General features: G+C 42.3%; 1 protein-coding gene across 5 annotated transcripts in view; it reads right to left on the bottom strand.

Moving 5' to 3' along the window:
- Positions 1–20,675, bottom strand: part of kcnma1a (potassium large conductance calcium-activated channel, subfamily M, alpha member 1a) — a 960,366-nt gene that overhangs the window by 32,959 nt on the left and 906,732 nt on the right. For all 5 annotated transcript variants that reach the window (XM_063070509.1, XM_063070506.1, XM_063070507.1 and 2 more), the window contains 2 exons: positions 17,385–17,579; positions 4,173–4,291 (listed from right to left, as the gene is read on the bottom strand). In XM_063070509.1, coding sequence (XP_062926579.1) covers positions 4,173–4,291; positions 17,385–17,579 — 314 coding nt within the window. The remainder of the gene's footprint in view (positions 1–4,172; positions 4,292–17,384; positions 17,580–20,675) is intronic.

Here is a 20,675-nt window from a genome sequence, read left to right as displayed (position 1 = left end):
CAAAATCCTTATACTTGCCTAGTTCATGACCATTACTTCCTCTCCCCCCCTGTATTTTGGTCCAATAATACTTATGTTAAAATTGCCTTAGTACATTTTATTAAATTGGCGCACAATATAATTGCATACTTTTCTGCTCTAGGGTTTAAGATAGTGCCAATTTCAATATGGTTATGCTCTTGAGAAACAAGATATTCCTTAGACTTGACATTCTTGCTTAATTCGTGCTCAGTCAGAAGCACTCGGGGTGGTTTCACCTTTTCACAATACTGTGTACTGGAGTTAGGCCTGGGCAATTCCTACCGACTCATGCAAGATGAATTTTTTGCCAAAATTAAGTTAGGCAAACATTTGAAAGGGTTTTATTTAAATAAATATGGGCTGGTCACACACTTCCCATGACATTTATGTTAGATAGTGTGGTAAGCAAGGCACCTTGCCTTTAATAGTTGAGGCACTGTCTTCAAAAGTCAGGGAGTTAAGCTGTAGCTCTGTAAAACTCTGTTTTGGCTGCACCTTGAATTCTGGTCCCCACACTATAGGAAGAATGCAGAGATTTGGAGAGAGTGCAAGAGAGTTTCACATGAATGATCCTGGGAATGAAAGGATGTTTCTCTCAGAGGGGGAGTCTAGGACAAGAGGGCACAGTCTCGGGATAGAGGGGCATCCATTTGAAACAGAGATGCGGAGAAATTTCTTTAGCCAGAGGGTGGTGAATTTGTGAAATTTGTTACCACGGACAGCTGTGGAGGCCAGGTCGTTGGGTGTACTAAAGGCAGATCTTGATCGGTTATTGATTGGACGTGGCATCAAAGGTTACAGGGAGAATGCCAGGGAATGGGGTTGAGGAGGGGAGCAAAAAGATCAGCCATGATTGAATGATGGAGCAGACTCAATGGGCCAAATGGCCTAATTCTGCTCCCATGTCTTATGGTCTTATGGAAAAGGTTAATATATGAGGAGCATTTGATGGCTCTCTGTCTGTATTCGCTGGAATTTAGAAGTTTGGGGGGACGGATCTCATTGAAAAGTACCAAATATTGAAAGGCGTAGAGTGGATGTGTGGGAGAATCTATGACCAGAGGGCAAAGCCTTAGAATAAAAGGACATCCTTTAGGGTAGAGATTTCTTTAGCCAGAGGGTGGTGAATTTGTGGAATTCATTGCCACAAATTCCTCTGGAGGCCAAATCATTGGGTATATTTAAAGTGGATGTAGGTAGGTTCTTGATTAGTAAGGATGTCAAAGCTACAGGGAAAAGGCAAGAGAGTGAAGTTGAGAGGGACAATAAATCAGCCATCATGGAATGGAAGATCAGAATTGATGGGCTGAATAACCTAATTTTGCTCCTTTATCTTATAGACTTAGGTTCATCAGGATGCTGCCTGGATTAGAGGGCATAAGATAAGACAATAAAATCATAAGATATAGGAGCAGAATTTGGCCATTTGGCCCATTGCATCTGCTCCGCCATTTCACCATGGCTGATCCAAGTTTCCTCTCAGCCCCAATTTTCTGCCTACTCCCTGTATCCCTTCGTTCCCTGATCAATCAAGAATTTATCAGCCTCTGCCCTAAATATACATAAAGACTTGACCTCCACAGCTGCCTGTGGCCAAGAATTCCACTCTCAGGCTAAAGAAATTCCTCCTCATCTCCGTTCTAAAAAGATGCCCCTCTATTCTGAGGCTGTGTCTTCTGGTCTTAGACTCTCCCACCATAGGAAACATCCTCTCCACATCCACTCTATTAAGGCCTTTCACCATTCGATAGGTTTCAATGAGGTCACCCCTCAATCTTTGGAATTCTAGCGAATACAGGCCCAGAGCCATCAAACACTCTTCATATGACAAGCCATTCAATCCTGGGATCATTTTCATAAACCTCCTTTGAACCCTCTTCAGTTTCACCACATCCTTTCTAAGATAAGGGGCCCAAACCTGCTCACAATGCTTTAAGTGAGGCCTCACCAAAGTTTCAACATTACATCCTTGCTTTTATGTTCTAGTCCTCTTGAAATGAATACTTACATTGCATTTGCCTTCCTCACCCCAGACTCGACCTGCAAATTAACATTTAGGGAATCCTGTAAAGGACTCCCAAGTCCTTTTGCCCCTCCATTATTTTTTTGTATTTTCTCACCATTTAGAAAATAGTCAACCATTTCATTTCTTCTACCGAAGTGCATGACCCTACACTTCCCAACACTGAGGAGGTGGGACAAACTTCAGCTGATTTCTCTGGAGTAGCACAGGCTGAATGGGAGAGCTGATAGTTTATAAAATTACGAGAGATACAGATTATGATGGACAGTCAGTATTTTTTGCACCCCCGATCAAAGTTTGTAATAGTGACGGCATGCATTTAAGATGAAAGGAGATGTTTGGTAAAGCTTATTTTATGCATACAGGTGTCTGGAATGTGCTGCCAGACCTTTGCCAGAGGCAGATATGACACACACACATGAATATGCAGAGAATGGATGGATATGGACCATGTAGAGTGGATAGGGGAGAACCAGTGGATGTGGTATATTTGGATTTTCAAAAGGCTTTTGACAAGGTCCCACATAGGAGATTAGTGTGCAAACTTAAAGCACACGGTATTGGGGGTAAGGTATTGGTGTGGGTGGAGAATTGGTTAGCAGACAGGAAGCAAAGAGTGGGAATAAACGGGACCTTTTCAGAATGGCAGGCGGTGACTAGTGGGGTACCGCAAGGCTCAGTGCTGGGACCCCAGTTGTTTACAATATATATTAATGACTTGGATGAGGGAATTAAATGCGGCATCTCCAAGTTTGCGGATGACACGAAGCTGGGTGGCAGTGTTAGCAGTGAGGAGGATGCTAAGAGGATGCAGGGTGACTTGGATAGGTTGGGTGAGTGGGCAAACTCATGGCAGATGCAATTTAATGTGGATAAATGTGAAGTTATCCACTTTGGTGGCAAAAATAGGAAAACAGATTATTATCTGAATGGTGGCCGATTAGGAAAAGGGGAGGTGCAACGAGACCTGGGTGTCATTATACACCAGTCATTGAAAGTGGGCATGCAGGTACAGCAGGCGGTGAAAAAGGCGAACGGTATGCTGGCATTTATAGCGAGAGGATTCGAGTACAGGAGCAGGGAGGTACTACTGCAGTTGTACAAGGCCTTGGTGAGACCACACCTGGAGTATTGTGTGCAGTTTTGGTCCCCTAATCTGAGGAAAGACATCTTTGCCATAGAGGGAGTACAAAGAAGGTTCACCAGATTGATTCCTGGGATGGCAGGTCTTTCATATGAAGAAAGACTGGATGAACTGGGCTTGTACTCGTTGGAATTTAGAAGATTGAGGGGGGATCTGATTGAAACGTATAAGATCCTAAAGGGATTGGACAGGCTAGATGCAGGAAGATTGTTCCCGATGTTGGGGAGGTCTAGAACGAGGGGTCACAGTTTGAGGATAGAGGGGAAGCCTTTTAGGACCGAGGTTAGGAAAAACTTCTTCACACAGAGAGTGGTGAATCTGTGGAATTCTCTGCCACAGCAAACTGTTGAGGCCAGTTCATTAGCTATGTTTAAAAGGAAGTTAGATATGGCCCTTGTGGCTACAGGGGTCAGGGGGTATGGAGGGAAGGCTGGGTTCTGAGTTGGATGATCAGCCATGATCATAATAAATGGCGGTGCAGGCTCGAAGGGCCGAATGGCCTACTCCTGCACCTATTTTCTATGTTTCTATGTTTCTATGTGCAGGCAGGAGGACTTAGGTGTCATTAGCTTAAATAGTTTGCCACAACACCATTGAAAAAATTTCACATCACATACCTCAGGGTAATAAACCTGATTCTGAAACTCAGTCTGAAATATTGACTCAACATTCTGCTTCACAGATGTTGACTTGATGAGTTCCTCCAGCATTTTTTGTGTGTTGCTCAGGATTTCCAGCATCTACAGAAGCTCTTGTGTTTGTAACCCAGAGGCCTGTTCTTGTGCTGTACTCTTCTTTGTCCTAAGTCATTGAAACTGAGTGTAGCTATTTTAGTGACTAAAAAAGTGGAAAGTATTTTCAATCCATTCACTATGTCAATTGAGAAGCAAACGAAATCCAGAGAGATGTATCAATGTGTGTGATTGAGGGAAATTAACAAACAGTCTTCCTACAGAGGAATTCCGAGAAGCTTGTACTACTTACCGCTTGGTACACTGACTTTGTGTACGCATATGTGCGTCTCGCAGTCGGTAAATTCCAAAGCACAGCATGTTATAGGTTTTCAAGGCCTTGCAGAACAGGTCTCCATAGCAGCCACCATCCTGGGGCAAAAATAAAATGGAATGAAGTTATCAGCAATGCTTCCTGAGCAACTTTGGTCTCAGTCCAAATGTACAACACTAAAAGGTTGGAAGGAATAGAAATATCTCAAGTGTAAAACAAAATAATTTCTTTAACACATTTGTAGCATAGGTTTACAAAAATGAGACCTAGATTCTAAGAAAATATGAGGTGAGATTTTTGTCTTAATCTTTTGAAAGAAAGGGTGCATTGCTGACAAAGCCAGTATTTACTGTCCTTTAGATCTCTGCTATCCCTCTAGTGAAAATACACACAGCATGCTGTTTGGCAAAATGTTCCAGAACTTAGACCCAATGATGCTGAAGGAATGTGATGTGTTTATGAGTATAAGGGTAGTGTTATATTTAGATGGGGACGTGAAGGTGGTGATGTTCCCATGCTCCTGATGCCTTTGTCCTCTTGGTCAATGTCACAGATCTGGGAAGAGAAAGGAAGACACTAAAAACCCACTGTGATTATCTCAGTCCTAAAACTCTTAAGCAAAGGAAATAATTTCTCTTTTTCTACCACACTGTTGGATTGGGGTGTACAATTGTAATTTTTTCTTATACAGTATTGTAAAAGTATTCAGCCCCAAACCTTTGTTGACATAAATGAGTATTACAACCAGGGATTTTGATCAATTTAACTAAGAATTTTTATTTGTGAATCATGTTTTTTTTTAACAGTAGAGACCCAAAAAGCAGGGAAAACTGTAAAGCATGATAAACTAAAAATTCAAAATCATGATGTACTCATCCCCCTTTGCGTAGTAGAACCACCTCTTGCAGCTATTACAGCCAATAGTCTTTTTGGATAAGTCTCTCTTCGCTTTGCACAATGTGATGGAGCAAGATTTGCCCATTGCAGCTCATTCAGAGTGTCTGTGTCATAGTAGCCTCCCTTGGAAGTGCCATTTTTCTCCAGCAACTAAATTTAGAGGGGCAGCCTGACCTAGGCAATGTGACTGTGGACTACACTGAGTTCCGAGGTATGTTCAGTGCCTTTGAGATGGTCTTGTACCCTTCCCCAGATTTGTGCTTCTCTACTATTATTTCCCTTACTTGTCTTGAATGCTTTTCTGTCTTCATTTTGGTTGGTCTGTTGCAAACCTACCATAATGATGGACCTTACAGAGAGAGGTGGTATTTATTCAGGTGATCCTCCAATTTTCTACATCAACAAGATGGATGAGTTGGTAAGGTTGTATTCAGTATTGCAACTGAGGAAAGTTAGCACAGTAATTACAATGGGAAGAATACTTCAGCCTCTCAGTTTTAGTTTTTAATTTTTGGTAAATTGTTGACAGGTTTTTGAATTTTTCTTTAGATTTGATATGATGGACTATGTTTTGTACATTAGCTCAAACATTCCTACTACAATATATCTTAAATTTAGAAAATGAGACAGTAAAATGTGAGGATGGTTTTTCAAGACTGTATATTCTAGTCCTCTTGAAATGGATGCCAACACCGCATTTGCCTTCCTTACCTCGACTCAAACCCTGAGTTGACCCTCAGGAAATCCTGCATGAGGACTCCTAAGTCTCTTTGAACCTCTGATTTTTGAAATTTCTCCCTGCTTAGAAAATAGGGCAATATTGGATGGGCAATAAATGCTGGTCTTCCAGCAAATATGTCCTCTGTAAAAGAATAAAAAAACTGTAGTGTAATAGCCTAAGTGCTGTATCTGATATCTCAGGGTAATGTAATTAGACTGCTCCAAATACAAATGTAGAAAGATAATGCAGATATATGGCCCGAAATGTTGACTGTACTTTTTTTCCATAGATGCTGTCTGGCCTGCTGAGTTGCTCCAGCATTTTGTGTGTTGCTAGCAGATGTCAAAATCACTTTCACAAATGGTAATCATTTTCACATTGAGATCTTTTAAAAAAAACTTTTGCTCAGGGATTCCAGTTTGGGCTCAGTCCGGAATCAATCTGGACACAAATTGCATGCATTGCTGGTTATTTTTTTTCATAAAAACAGGAACATGAGGAGGCTATTTGGCTTCTCATGCCTGCTCCCCCATTCAGTAATTTCCTTTGGGTGCCCCAGTTTCCTCCCACATCTCAAATGTGTACTTTTTGGTAGGTTAATAGGCCACTGTTACCTCAAGTACATGGCAGAGCTGATGGAAAAGATTAAAGATGAGCTTTATTTGTCACATGCAAATCAAAACATCGAATGGGTTATTTTGTGTCAATGACCAACACAGTCCAAGGATGTGCTGTGAGCAGACAGCAAATGTCACCAAGCCTCCAGTGCCAAAACAACATGTCCAGTGCTAGAACACCCAGAGGAAACTCATGCAGTCATAGATATCCCACCTCTCCCGGAACTTCTGGGAGTCTCCCACATATTAATAGTGGCTCCCTGATGCCCACAAATTATATACAATATCACGGAAATCAATTTTTTTGAGAGCGAGCGCGAGAGCGACCATAAGAGAGAGCGCAAGAGAGAAAGCAAGCAAGCGCATGAGCGAGAGAGGGGGAGAGAGAGCGAGCGAGAGAGCGCGAGTGAGAGCACGCCATTTCCGAGTGTTCCAAAAAAATATAAAACGTACGTCACCCCAGACTACACTAAAGTGTACCCTTACCTAATAGGGGTCAAAATAATGACAGTGTTGCTCGCTGCACTGTTTGCAACAATGACTTTTCTATTGCCTATGGTGGGTTAAGACTGTAAAAGACACGTTGAGGTGAGTTTTACAGGTGTCATTCATTCATTAGCATAGCTAACATTATTTGAACTAGCTGGCCAGCTGCTAAGGAGCTACTTTATTGCAATCATCCCACCTCTCCCGGAAGTCTCCTGCAAATTGATGGTGCTACCTCCCTGAAATGAGTTTTTGCAGGGTGGGATGTCTGCAGTCATAGGGAAGAACATATAAACTCTTCACAGACAGCAGTGGGAATTGAACCCTAGTCACTGGCATTGTTAAACATTTTGCTGTAGGATTAATGTAGATGGTCAATGTGGATTTAGGAGGCCAAGGACAACTTTCAGAGCTTTGTGACTGTGTCGATATTGATTCAGACCATGGTAATAAAGTAATACGGGAGTGAATGGTTCAGACCTTGGTCTGAATGGTTCACCCCCATATTACTTTTCATGACTACTTGTAAGGATGTACATTGGATGATTCCAAAGTAAATTAGAAGCAATTTAGAAATTTTTTTTTATGAATTTGCTCCAACCTTCCAAAAAATGTTTACTTATTTCAAAGGCCTACAAGCAATTATAATTAGCAGAGTAATTCCCAATAGGAACAAAGGTGCAGGGCCATTTTCTTCATATTACTTTAAAACCAACAGGTTGTGTAAACTCAATTCATTTGAAGTATCGAAGAGTATGGAAGCAGAGTGGTTAAGTTATTATTCTAATATCTTGAAGCCTGGATAATTGACCAGGTAACAAAAGATTGAATCTCACATTTGCCACTGCTGGCTTTCTGTTCATTTAATTCATTTTACACATCTGAAATTAATAATATGGTGAATTTGAAATTACTCTAAGAAAGTTTAGGGGGAGAAAAAAGCATCTGCTTCATTAATATTGTCCAGAAGTAGACTCCTGATTAGATTGGGCCTGTATGCGACTTCACTCTTATCAATAAGTCCAACCCTCAACCTGGGCCTGTCACCACTGGAATTTAGAAGAATGAAGATGATCTCAATAAAAACTACTGTAACAGTGAAAGGCATGGATAAAGTGGACCTTCTGAAGTTGTTTTCTGTCATGGGAGAATTTAGGATCAGAAGGCACAGTCTCAGAATACAAGGTTGTCTCTTTAGAACAAAGATGAAGAGGAATTTCTTTCACCAGAGGGTGGTGAATCTGTGGAATTGATTCATACAGATGGCTGTAGAGGCCTAGTCATTGGGAATATCCAAAGTGAAAGATGATAGGTAGTTTGGGTATCAATGTTAAGAGGAGAAGGCAGGAGAATGGGGTTGAGAGGAAAATTTAATCAGCCATTTATCAAAACATGGAGCTGACTTGATGGGCTGAATGGCCTAATTCTGCTCCAATGTTTAATGGTGAACTGTAGTCAACAAGCCACAGTTTACGAAGAATTGGGACCAGGCTTCCTGGCAACAGGCATGTCCTGTGAACAAATAAATAATCTAATTTCCCTGTACTGATGCTTTGGTTAATTTTGGGCCAATTGCACATGAAATCTCAGGAGCAAATTCTCAAAGTAACTCTTTATTTTCAATCTAGTATCCAGGAACGAGTGATTGCTTAGCTAGGCAGAGAGCAAGGCAAAAGCTAGAGTTGATTTCATGGCTTTTAAGCTCCGGTAGCTTTTTCCTAACACCTTTACAGTGAGCTGAAGATGTTCAGGGTATTTAATCCCTTACAATAATGAGTTTGCTGTTATATACGATTATAGTTTCAGCATTTGCAAAAGTTGAATATGGAGTGCACAGAAACAAGGCATTTCAGCCTGTTTAGTCTATCTATCGACCTGTACCTGGACCATTGCACTCCATACCCCTCCTGTCCATGTACTTAGCCACACTTTACTTAAATTTTGAAATCAAATCCACATGCAACACTTCCACTGGTAGCTCGTTTCACACTCACACCACCCTCCGAGTGAAGAACTTCCACTCAACTTCCCCTTAAATAAAACATAGAACAGTACATTTGGCCCACAGCATTGTGCCTAACCAGCAAAAAGCGAATCAAAAACACCCAAACACTAATCCCTCCTACCCACACCATGTCCACATCCCTCCATCCTCCTTACATGCATGTGCCTATCTCTTAAAAGTGTCTAACGTATTTGCCTTTACCACCATACCAGGCAGCGCATTCCAAGTATCCACCACCCTCTGAGTAAAAAAAAACTTACCCCTCACATTCCCCTTGAACCTGTTTCTTCTCACCTCCAATGCACGCCCTCTGGTATTAGACATTTCAGCCCCGGGAAACAGATACTCTGTCCACTCTATCTATGCCTCTCGTAATCTTGTAAACCTCTATTGAACTCCCTTCAGCCTCCAGTGCCCCAGAGAAAGCTTCTCCTAATAGTACATGACCTCTAAGCCAGGCAGCATCCTGGCGAACCTCTTCTGCACCCTCTCAAAACCCTGAACATTCTTCCTTTTGCGGGGTGACCTTCATTTCACCTTTCTCCCTTAACCCATGACCTCTGGTTCTATTTTCACTCAATCTCAGCCTGCTTGCATTAACCCTATCCATACCCCTCATAATACACTCAGTGGCCACTTTATTAGATACACCTGTACTCCTGTTCGTTAATACAAATCTCATCATCCAACCATGTGGCAGCAACTCAATCATAAAAGCATATGGATGTGGTCAACAGGTTCAGCTGTTGCTAAACCCAAACATCAGAATGGGAGAAGAAATGTGATCTCAGTGGCTTTGACCATGGAATGCTTGTTGATGCCAGGCAGGGTAGTTTGAGTAAACAATCTGCCTGGCACCAACAATCATTCCACGGTCAAAGTTACTTCGATCATATTTTTCCCCATTCTGAAGTTTAGAAGTTATTTCAGTGACTGTTGGTCTCCTGAAGTTTTCAAGCACAACTGGCTGTAGAATTTACAGAGAATGGTATATCAAACAAAAAAAACATCCAATGAGCGACAGTTCTGTGGACAAAAACACCTTGTTAATGAATGAGGTCAGGGGAGAATGGCCAGACTGGTTCAAGCTGACAGTGGCAAAAGTGGTGTGGAGAAGAGCATCTCTGACTGCACAACACATCAGACCTTGAAGTGGATGGACTATAGCAGCAGAAGACCACAAACCTAATAAAGTGGCCACTGAGTGTATTTTGTTATTTTATGCGCAAGGAACAAATACCCACAAAAGTAACCAACTTGATCTCTTTTATATGTACTGTTTATTATATAAAGTACTTTTAAGCTCAAAGCATTGCAGGGAATCAGCAGCAAACATCACAGTAGAGTGGGTTACTGCCCACAAGGCATAAAGCGCTGAATTAACTCACACAGTCAGAATGACATGATTGCTGAAGTACTCTGGGTTAATGACTGTATATCCATTAATGTCAGTTCGGAATGCTCCCTTGACTGAAACCTTTGTGATGTTCTCTTTTTCTATGGGATTGAATGATCATTTGATGGCAGTGGAATTAAAAACAGTAATCCACTGTGCTGGATTGGCACTTAGACGTTCAATTCACAAGGAACATTTTTGAGAACATTTACATTCGAATGCCTTCCCTCATGGAAGACAGTATGTATTAAAGTGCACCAACCCCCTCCCATCCTGCAACTTCAAAAATGCTTCTGTTTTTGATTTGAAACCGTCCTATTCTCGTTACTTTTGCAGCCAGTGTTGCCACAAATAAGTCTCTCACTTCTTGTGATACTTAGCACTCTTGGGTGAAAGTGCAAGTTTCATGAGTTATGGGCATTCCCTGTACATGAAAGAACTTCAGTAATACCACATCACGGATGTATCACGTGGCACAGGGTGGTAACTGTACTTTCAGCAGAAATATTTGCTTTTTCTCAATTCCATTCATGCTTGGAACTGCTCCATGAAGCAAAGGGGTGCTGGCATGATGGACCATGGCAAGGGGATATGCTTTCCTGCAATGCCACTCGGTTCCAGGTTTGTCTCACCCCTTCCCCAGGTGCTGAAATCCATCCCAGTACTCCATTCAGCAGCTTAAACAATGGGTATTAAACTCCATCTCGCACCCACTGTGTGTTGCATTTTAGAGAATGCAAGGGGAGCAGTCTTCACCAAGCCCATGGTAGATCTTCAATTTCTATCTTCATTTCACTTCCTCTCCTGATCCTATGCAAAAATGCATCACTATAAGTTCAAGCAGGTCCCTTTCCACTGAGAGGTCATTGGTTAAGGATGCAAGGTGAAATATTTAAGGGGAAGATGAGGGGGAACTTCTTCACTCAGAGGGTGATGAGAGTGTGGAATGAGCTGCCAGTGGAAGTGGTGGAGGTAGGGTCAGTTTCAACATTCATGAGAAGTTTGAATAAGTGGATGGGAATGATATTGAGGGCTATTGTCCATGTGCAGGTTGATGGGACTTAGAAGAGTTCAGCATAAGCTAGATGGGCCAAAGGGCCGTTCTCTATGCTATAGTGCTTTATGACTCTAATATCAGTTTTAATTACACTCAGTTTCAAATGACCAAATACCTGCAATCTTCTGGCACAGACAACTAATGGAAGGCCAATTATCGTTAACTCCCAGTTGCATGCCATTTTGATTCCACTTCCCAATTCCACACTGGCCTGTACATCCTTGCTCTCCTCTACTGCTAGATTAAGGCCCAAAGCAAACTAGAGCAACAACACCTCATATTCCTCCTGGGTAATCTACTCACTGCTTGGTACTGCTTTGCCTCAGACCACAAGTTATGGACATTGCTCAACAGAAACCAACCTCCCATCCATAGACTCATCTACACTTCTCACTGCCTCGACAGAGGAACCTATATAATTAATGACCCAGACATTCTCTCTTCTATCAGGCAGAAAATACAAAAGTCTTAAAGCACGTACAAACAAGTCAAGTTACTTTTTATTGTCATTTTGACAATAGCTGCTGGTACAGTACACAGTAAAAACGAGATGTTTTTCAGGACCATGGTGCTACGTGAAACAATACAAAAACTACACTGAACTATGTAAAACAACACAAAATCTACACTAGTCTACAGACCTACCCAGGACTGCATGAAGTACACAGAACAGTGCAGGAATTACAATAAATGATGAACAAGATAATAGGCACAGCGGAGGACAGTAGGTTGGTAGTCCGATGGCTTGAGGGAAAAACTGTTACATAAATAAACACACTCAATGCACTCAAGGACAGCTTCTGACCAGCTGTTCCAAGACTATTGAATGGTCCCCTTGTACAATAAGATAGACTCTTGCCTCACAATCGGCCTTACACCATTTTGTCGTTCTGCACTTTCCCTGTAATTGTAACACTACATTCTGCATTCCGTTGTTGGTTTTCCCTTGCGCTACTTCAACGCACTGATGTGATGAAATAATCTGTATGGATATCATACAAAACAACCTTTTCGCGATACCTTGGTATACATAACAAAATTAAACCAATTTACCAGTTCATCAATTTACAATTCCTCTCCTCCCATAGATAGTGCTTGACCTACTGTGTTCCTTGAGCAGATGGTTTGTTGCCTCCTCATCTTTGTCCAAATGAGTCAAACTCTTACTTCAAGGCAGGTTAAGAGGTTGACCCCATGCTGGATTAAGGAAACAGCCTCTCAGTCTACACGTTTGAATGAGATCACTTTGGATTTTTCTAAACTGAGTATAGTTCCAACAGTTTTCTCCTTGGGCAACCCCCTCATCAATCTAATCGATCCACACTGTATGCCCTCTAATAGCGAGGAGATGAAAGGTATACAAAGGACTCTGGGGACTGTGACCAACTCCCTATAATGTGCACATTATAAAAGGAATCTGTTGAAAGGACAGGCTTAACAGTTACAAATAACGTGGGTTAGTTACTGAGTTGCTAAAAACGTTCATTTAAAAAAGCATTTTTCTTCTCGAGGGGATGAAGGGTTCAATGGATTACCATTACTGAACAGGATTACTAAATGCAATCTGCCAAATTTGCATCATGCTTGTGCTGTCTAATTTACTAGAAAAAATTATTGTAATTTCTATACAGAGTTAGAAATGTGGGCTGATCGGATGCAGAAATTAATTTACCCACTGGGCTACAATGACAGACAGCCCTCTGATCTGATCTTACAACATTCCAGTTGGGAGAGAAGTAGTCAGCTGATTGGATTACTTCCTGTAGCTTTGCGACATGTTAATGTGCTTAAAAGTGCATTGTATTGACTATTAGTCATTTAAACTGACCAATGTCTCAATGTTTTATTTTTCCTAATCAGTATTTTAAGGAATTGATTGTGGACTTCAGTAAGAAAAAGTCAGGAGAACACGTACCCACCAGATATCTTCGTAGGGCCAGCAGAGGAAAGGGTGAGCAGCTTCAAGTTAGAACATTTCTGAGAATCTATAAGCACCCCAGCATATAGGCATCCGCTAGTCTCATGAGACCATGGATTTGCGCCTTGGAAGGTTTCCAGGGCGCAGGCCTGGGCAAGGTTGTGTGGAAGACCAGCAGTTGCCCATGCTGCAAGTCTCCCCTCTCCACGCCACTGATGTTGTCCAAGGGAAGGTCATTAGGACCCATATAGCTTGGCACCAGTGTCATCACAGAGCAATGTGTGGTAAAGTGCCTTGCTCAAGGACACAACACGCTGCCTCAGCCAAGGCTCGAACTAGCGACCCTTGAATCACAAGACGAACGCCTTAACCACTTGGCCACACACCCCAACATATTGATGCAATTACAAATAAAGCACGCCAGTGGCTATATTTCATGTTGAATGCGGAGACTTGGTATGTTACCCAAGACGCAAGCAACGTTCTACAGATGGTGGCATCCATCATTAAAGAACCCCATCACCCAGAATTCTTATTGCAACCATCTAGCTGGTGGTACAGGAGCCCAAAGACATGCTCAATATTTTAGGAACAGCTTCTTCCCCTCTACTATCTGATTTCTGAACAATCTATGAACCCATGAACACTACCACAATATTTTGCTCTCTTTAAGGCACTACTTATTTAGTTTATATAAATATTTCTTATTGTCATTTATAGTAATTTTTATGTATTGGACTGTACTGCTGTTGCAAAACAACAATTTTAACAAATTATGTCAGTGATAATAAACCTGATTCTCATTCTGAAGTGCCCTCAAAATATTTGGCAGCTCTTCTCAAAGAGGACATTTTAAACAATCTATTCTTTGCATTTTTTCCCTCTTCTGTCCTGGACTTGCTATCTATAACTCATGGTCATCAGAAAGACAGTAATTACTAAAATGCACTTTGTAGCTATATTTCGTAAACACAAAATATTCTGCAGATGCTGGGGACAAAGCAACACTCACAACACGCTGGAGGAACTCAGCAGGTCGGCAACATCCGTGGAAACGATCAGCCAATGTTTCGGTCCTGACGGAGGGTTCCTGCCTGAAACGTTGACTGATCGTTTCCACGGATGCTGCCCGACCTGCTGTGTTCCTTCAGCGTGTTGTGAGTGTAGCTATACTTCATTTTGAGTTTGAGAAGATTTGGTATGTCACCAAAGACTCAAGCAAATTTCTATAGATGCACCGCGGAGGACATTTTGACTGGTTGCATCAGCACCTGGTATGGAGGTTCCAATCCTTCCAGCTTCATCATGAGTACTAGCCTTCCCTCTGCTTGGAGCCAGCATCCTCACACTCGGACTCAGAGAGCCCAGAAAAAAGTAGGTGCAGAGTGTTTTACTGAGGGGACACCACAGGCAAAGCCTTTCCCATCCTTGCGAAGGTCCACATCCAACCAAACATTGAATATGGGCCAATAAACAGGGGGCCAGCATCTGACAGATTTGCCCATAGTTTGCAGCTCAGAGAAACCTCTGTCATTTTGCATTTGCAAGTTCAACACCCACTCAGGATTAGATTCAAGACATTGCTTACTGTCATGCAATCTCTGTACACCGGACAACGGCTGAGTAAATATACCATGGATCTGATGTACTATGTCTGACCTATTAAAGTGGTAATGATTTGTACCTCAAAATTGTACCTTTTAATATATCCGCCCTATAATGTGCATTAATACATATATACACACACACATTATATATTGCTACACAATACATACACAAATGTCTTATGGTTGACACAACTGAGCAGGGTTTTGGTCAGGCAAGCACTTGAAATCCCATGTACATTTTGATCCCCTTAACTAAATGAAAATATATTTGCCATGGAAGTGGTACAAAAAAAAAGGTTCACACACAAAATGATAGATGATCTCAACAGGTCAGACAGCATCTACAGAGGGGAATAAAAAGTCAACATTTCTGGCCGAGCCCCTTCATCACCAAAATGTCAACTGTTTATTCCTTTCCGTAGATGCTGCCTGACCTGCTGAGTCTCTCCAACATTTTGTGTGTGTTGCTCTGGATTTCCAGCATCTGCAGAGTCTCTTGTGTTTACATAAAGGTTCATAAGATTATTGGATTCATTCCTAGACAAGATGGTTATTCTATGAAGCTGGAGGGACTTGTTCTACGTGCTGTCCTCTGACCGGGAAGTTGACAAGTCATATATAACTTCGCGCGGCCACTTCGGTGATGATGTCTGTTATCTGTCAAGTAGGGGACCGTGCACAATTCTGATTTGATGGAGACAGACGTGAGAGCACAGCAGAACATCTGGAAAACTTCTGCAATGCCCGCTTCGCTGCCGCTGCTACTGTGTGGTAACTGGAATCTCTGGAGCTGAAGGCCCCGAAATCCTCGGCTTTGCGTATCTCAGCGGCCGGGGCTAGGTCGAAAGCGCTCGGCAGAGGATGGCGCTCAGGAGGCTGTATCGGAGAGGCTGGTCGGAAGCTTGAAGATTTTGGACGGATGGACTCTGTCAGCTGGGGTCGGCTGCTTCCAAGGTATCGGCAAGTTGACGGTGCCTGGAGGTTTACGGCAGGGAGTTTCTCCCTTTTCCCGCCTGCTATCGGGGACTCGGGAGTCGATCGACTTGGGGCTTTGAGACTTACTTTTACTGCACCCACGGTCTGTTCTTTATCAAATTATGGTATTGCTTTGCTCTGCTGTAACTATATGTTATAATTATGTGGTTCTGTCAGTGTTAGTCTTTGGTCTGTCCTGTTTTCTGTGATATCACTCTGGAGAAACATTGTATCATTTCTTAATGCATGTATGCATTTCTAAATGACAATAAAAGAGGACTGAGTGTTCTCATAATCTAAAATCTAACCAATTCTCTCAGAACCCCAGCATCTTGTCTTAGCTGAGAGAGGCTGCTAATTTTCCTGATCTGTTTGGGATAGCTGTCTGACTTTTCCCTGTCTAGATCTCTTCCTGAGATTCCCAGGTCAGAACATCCACTATAAAGCACCATGTTCAAGAACCAATCAAACATGGTGGAAATTAATGGGTTGTAATCAATTCATAACGCACACCCTACTATACTGTAGAAAAGTAAGGCAGTTGGAGAGTACATATATTACATTGTCTATATTTGCAGTGCTTTTTGTTCTGAATCACATCTGCTACTCTAAGCCTCGCTCATCAATTATCTTTTCATTGCTTCCCCCTTATAGAGTCATACAGGAGAGAAACTGGTCATCCAGCCCAACTCATTCACACTGACCAAGTACTCCCATTTACTGGCATTTGGCCCATAACCCTCTGACCCTTTCCTACTGGTTTACCTGTTCAGATGTCTTTTAAAATTTGTTATTGTACCTGCCTCAACAATTTCCTCTGGCAGTTCATACAAAGTACATACCACGCTGTGTATGGAAAAATTGTGTGTGTTCGGATTGTCAGCATCTGCAAATTTTCTCTTGTTTACAACATAACATCCCAATTTCTTTACACAGTGCTTTGACTAATGAAGGTCAATGTGCTAAATGTTTTCACCACCTTGTTTATGTATGATAACATTTGCAGTCAGCCATGTACTTGCACTCATAGGTCCCTCTGTTCTGAAACACTCCCCAGGGTCCCAGCGCTCACTGTGAAAGTCCTACCCTGGTTTGACTTTCAAACTGCAATGCCTCACACACCGGCATACTGTCATGTACCTGTTAAGGTGCGACAGAGGTCTGTAGAGTTGGGTAGAGTATTGTATGTCTAGAGTCAAGGAGAAATGGGCCCTTCAGCCCAAATTGTTCCTGTTGTCTCTGATGCCCAATCCTGATGAAGGGTCTCAGCCCGAAACATCGACTGTATATTCCTCTCTATAGATGCTGCCTCACCTGCTGAGTTCCTCCAGCATTTTGTATGTGTTTGCATGTCTATTAATCCTACCTGCCCACATTAGGACCGTATCTCGCTACTCCTTTCCTACCCAGGTACCTATCCAGATGCCTTTTCAAAGTTGCAATGGCATCTCTTGTTCTTCAGTGTAGACGAGTCAAGGTTGGAATGGCACAGCAAGCAAACATCCACCTTACCCCAAGGTCTGCAAAGGGGCCATCGTACAGAGCCAGCTGCGCCACCCGACACCTATCCCTGTTTGCCAGTGTCTGCGGAGTGCTGTAGCCACCTCGCAAGGCATTTTCTTCAGCAAGCATTGACTCCAGCTCCGGTGTGGCTCCCCCCGTCACTAATGTCCGTATCAGAGTCAGGATATTGTCGTTGAAGTATGTCTGTGGAGATAAAACAAACTCTTTAAATGAGCACTATTAAAGTCATCACTGAAGAAATTCAAATTACGCTTTTGGAGGACTTTGTGCAGTTAAAACTAGCGGCCTGTCACTTCACATGTTTTATCTTGGAAGTGAAAAGACAGCAGACTCCAATTACTCTGTTTTAGTTGTATGTCCCATTAGGTCCTTTCACTATATATCTTTTCCTCAACACACAAATTCAGGTCAGTTTTGTTCTAAAGGGCAGAAATTGCAATGATTAATTCCCTCTATAATTGGTGTTAGTGGCGATGCAAAGTCTCCCTCTCTCAGTGTTAACTTCACAACCTATATGAGGCCGGGGAAGATACAGAACTAGAGGATTCTAGACAGGTTTAAAGCTCATGCAAGCTAGAGTGCCTTTTTTCCCCATCACCGATTCATTTGGGAGCGGCCTTTATGTCGAGAATGTCGCTGCACATCGCCACAAGTATACACTGACTGTCCTCTCCTGCGATCACATCCTCTATCCTCACCACAGGAACTGACAGAAATCAGGCTTAAGTATGTATCAATTAAACATTTTGATTTCCTTAAAAAATAAATGCATGATGAGGAGAAAATCCCAGGTGGTCTTGTTTAAAACACTCGAGTGTGCAGGCAAGCAGGGTTTATTAAGTGCAGGTTCCTTCAAGATGATAGCTTGCCAGCATCGATAACTATTCTATGCTGTCAGGTAAACAATCAGGCTTAGAAGTATTTGCTTAATGTCAATATGATATATTTAAGCTTCCTTGAACTAATAGAAATGTACAAAATTATGAGGAGCATAGATAGAGTCAGGAGTCCCAGGGAGCAAATGTCAAATACTAGAACCTTTAAGGTGAGAGGGAAAAGTTTAAAGGAGATTTATGAGGTAAGTTGTTTTTTAACACAGAGAGCAGTAGGTGCCTGGAATGCACTGCCAGGGGGAGGTGGAAGAAATAGACACAATAGCAACATTTAAGAGGAGGTCAGGTAGACAGGCAGGGAAAAGAGAAAGATTAGCTTTGTTTGTCGCATGTACATTCAGTTAAATGCGTTGCTTGCGTCAATGGGCGGCAGAGTCCGAGGATGCAATGAGGGCAGCCTGCAACTGTCGCTACGCTTTTTGCACTAACATAGCATACCCACAACTTTACTAACCCTAACCCGTACGTCTGGAATGTGAAGCACCCGGAGGAAAACCACATGGTCACGGGAGAATGTACAATTCCTGACAGGGAGCACTGGAATTGAACCCGGGGTAGTGGAGCTGTAATAGCATGGCACCAACCACTACTAGAGAGTGGGTTACTGACAGATGTTCCACGGCAAACTAATAGCTAACAAACAAAAGGAGCTAAATGACATAACTCCCAATAGTGACTATGGGCACTAAGATGGACAGTTAATCCCTAATGACAGCATTTAATGATGGACAATAAATATGAGGTGGCATTGTAGCATACTTGCTTTACAGTACATGCCAATGATTACTGATTAGGGTTTAATTCCTGCCTCTGCTTTAAGAAGTTTGTACTTTCTCCCTCAGGGTGCTCTGATTTCCTCACACATTACAAATGGGTATGGCTAGGGTTAGTAAGTTGTGGGCATGCTATGTTGCTGCTGGAAACATGGCTGCTCCCACCACAATCCTTGGTGATTTGCTTTGACTTAAACACTGTATAAATTGATGTTGTAATGTACCTATAACAAGAAAAGCTAAATACTAGCCTTGCTCATGACACTGAAAACTGTTTTTAAAGAAGTGTCAAACCTCCGTCTAGTTGTAGCCAAAGAGTTCCATCAATAATCTGTAATATATCCTGCTGTAAATAAGTGCTGGGTCACTTTTTTGCAATATCAGGAATGGACACCGAGAAACATGGCGAATGAAAACCGTCTATGCAGCTCCAGGGATGAATCACACAGCTATTGCTGCAAGTGAAGCCAGCTCAGCTCTAACATGTGGCAGCTATCTGCGATTCTGACAACGCTGTCAGCCAGAATGATAGATGAGAGTTGTCTATTAAACCATCAACACCTTTGTTCAATGTGAAATGCTGTCTGAATGATGTTTTGTTCTAACCGCTTTTCAAAACCACGATAGAAGCCAAATTGAGACATCAAAGTAATGGAGTGTTTCAATGCCCAGAAATTCATCTCCTCCTCGCTGGCAACTCGTAGACGACGTCACACAATGGAGGGCACACGGTGCCAGAGCAGTACCCACAAGCCCCGGTAACGCTTGAGGATTGTCACTCGGGGAGCTAGATGCTGCAGCGACCTTGTTAAGTCATCTGATGTGCTCAGCACAGCTCCATTTGATGGCAACGTTTGTGAAACGTGTGTTGACAGAAACTTCACTTTGCTGATGCCGCACCAAATCGGACTGTCTAATCAATCTGACAGATCCATTTATAAACTTTTGCTATATTAGTGCAAGTTGGATTCAACTTAAATTTGCATCTGGTGCCAGCAATGAGTCGCTGATTTTTTTTTACTTGTCGCTGCCTGGTACATTAGATTACTTCACATTTCTTGCATCAAGTGATTTAAGGGCGGCACGGTAGCATAGCAGTTAGCTGAACACTATTACACCGCCAGCGATCCAGGTTCAATTCCTGCCACTGTCTGCAAGGAGTTTGTATGTTCCTGCTGTGATCACGTGGGTTTCTTCTGGGTGCTCCTGTCCCTCCTTGCCCCCTCCTCCCCAGCTTTCTAAAGACGTACCGGTCAGTAGGGTAATTAATTAATCACATGGCGTAATTGGACGGCATGGGCAATGTGCTGCATCTCTAAATAAATTGCAAATCTCAGAAGGAAAGCACAGTGGAACTAGTGTAGCTTTGCTGTACAAGAGATTAAAAACCTCTGATGAGCACACTCTCAGCAATTTCTGTACCAGGTTCACAAATTAAAGATCTCTCTGTGTATTTCCACGGCAGTTTGTAGCCCCTGTGCTCATATTCTGGATATACTAACATCTGTCCCTAGTGTTAGAATTATGGGACCATACTTCACAATTTGTCAGCTGTGTTTACACTAATGTTTAATAAAAGTGGAACCATATCTGTTCTGCTCACTGCCGAGCAC

This window comes from Mobula hypostoma, chromosome 18 (genome assembly GCF_963921235.1).
Source record: "Mobula hypostoma chromosome 18, sMobHyp1.1, whole genome shotgun sequence".
Classification (NCBI taxonomy): domain Eukaryota; kingdom Metazoa; phylum Chordata; class Chondrichthyes; order Myliobatiformes; family Myliobatidae; genus Mobula; species Mobula hypostoma.
This window is presented reverse-complemented; position numbering and strand designations above follow the sequence as displayed.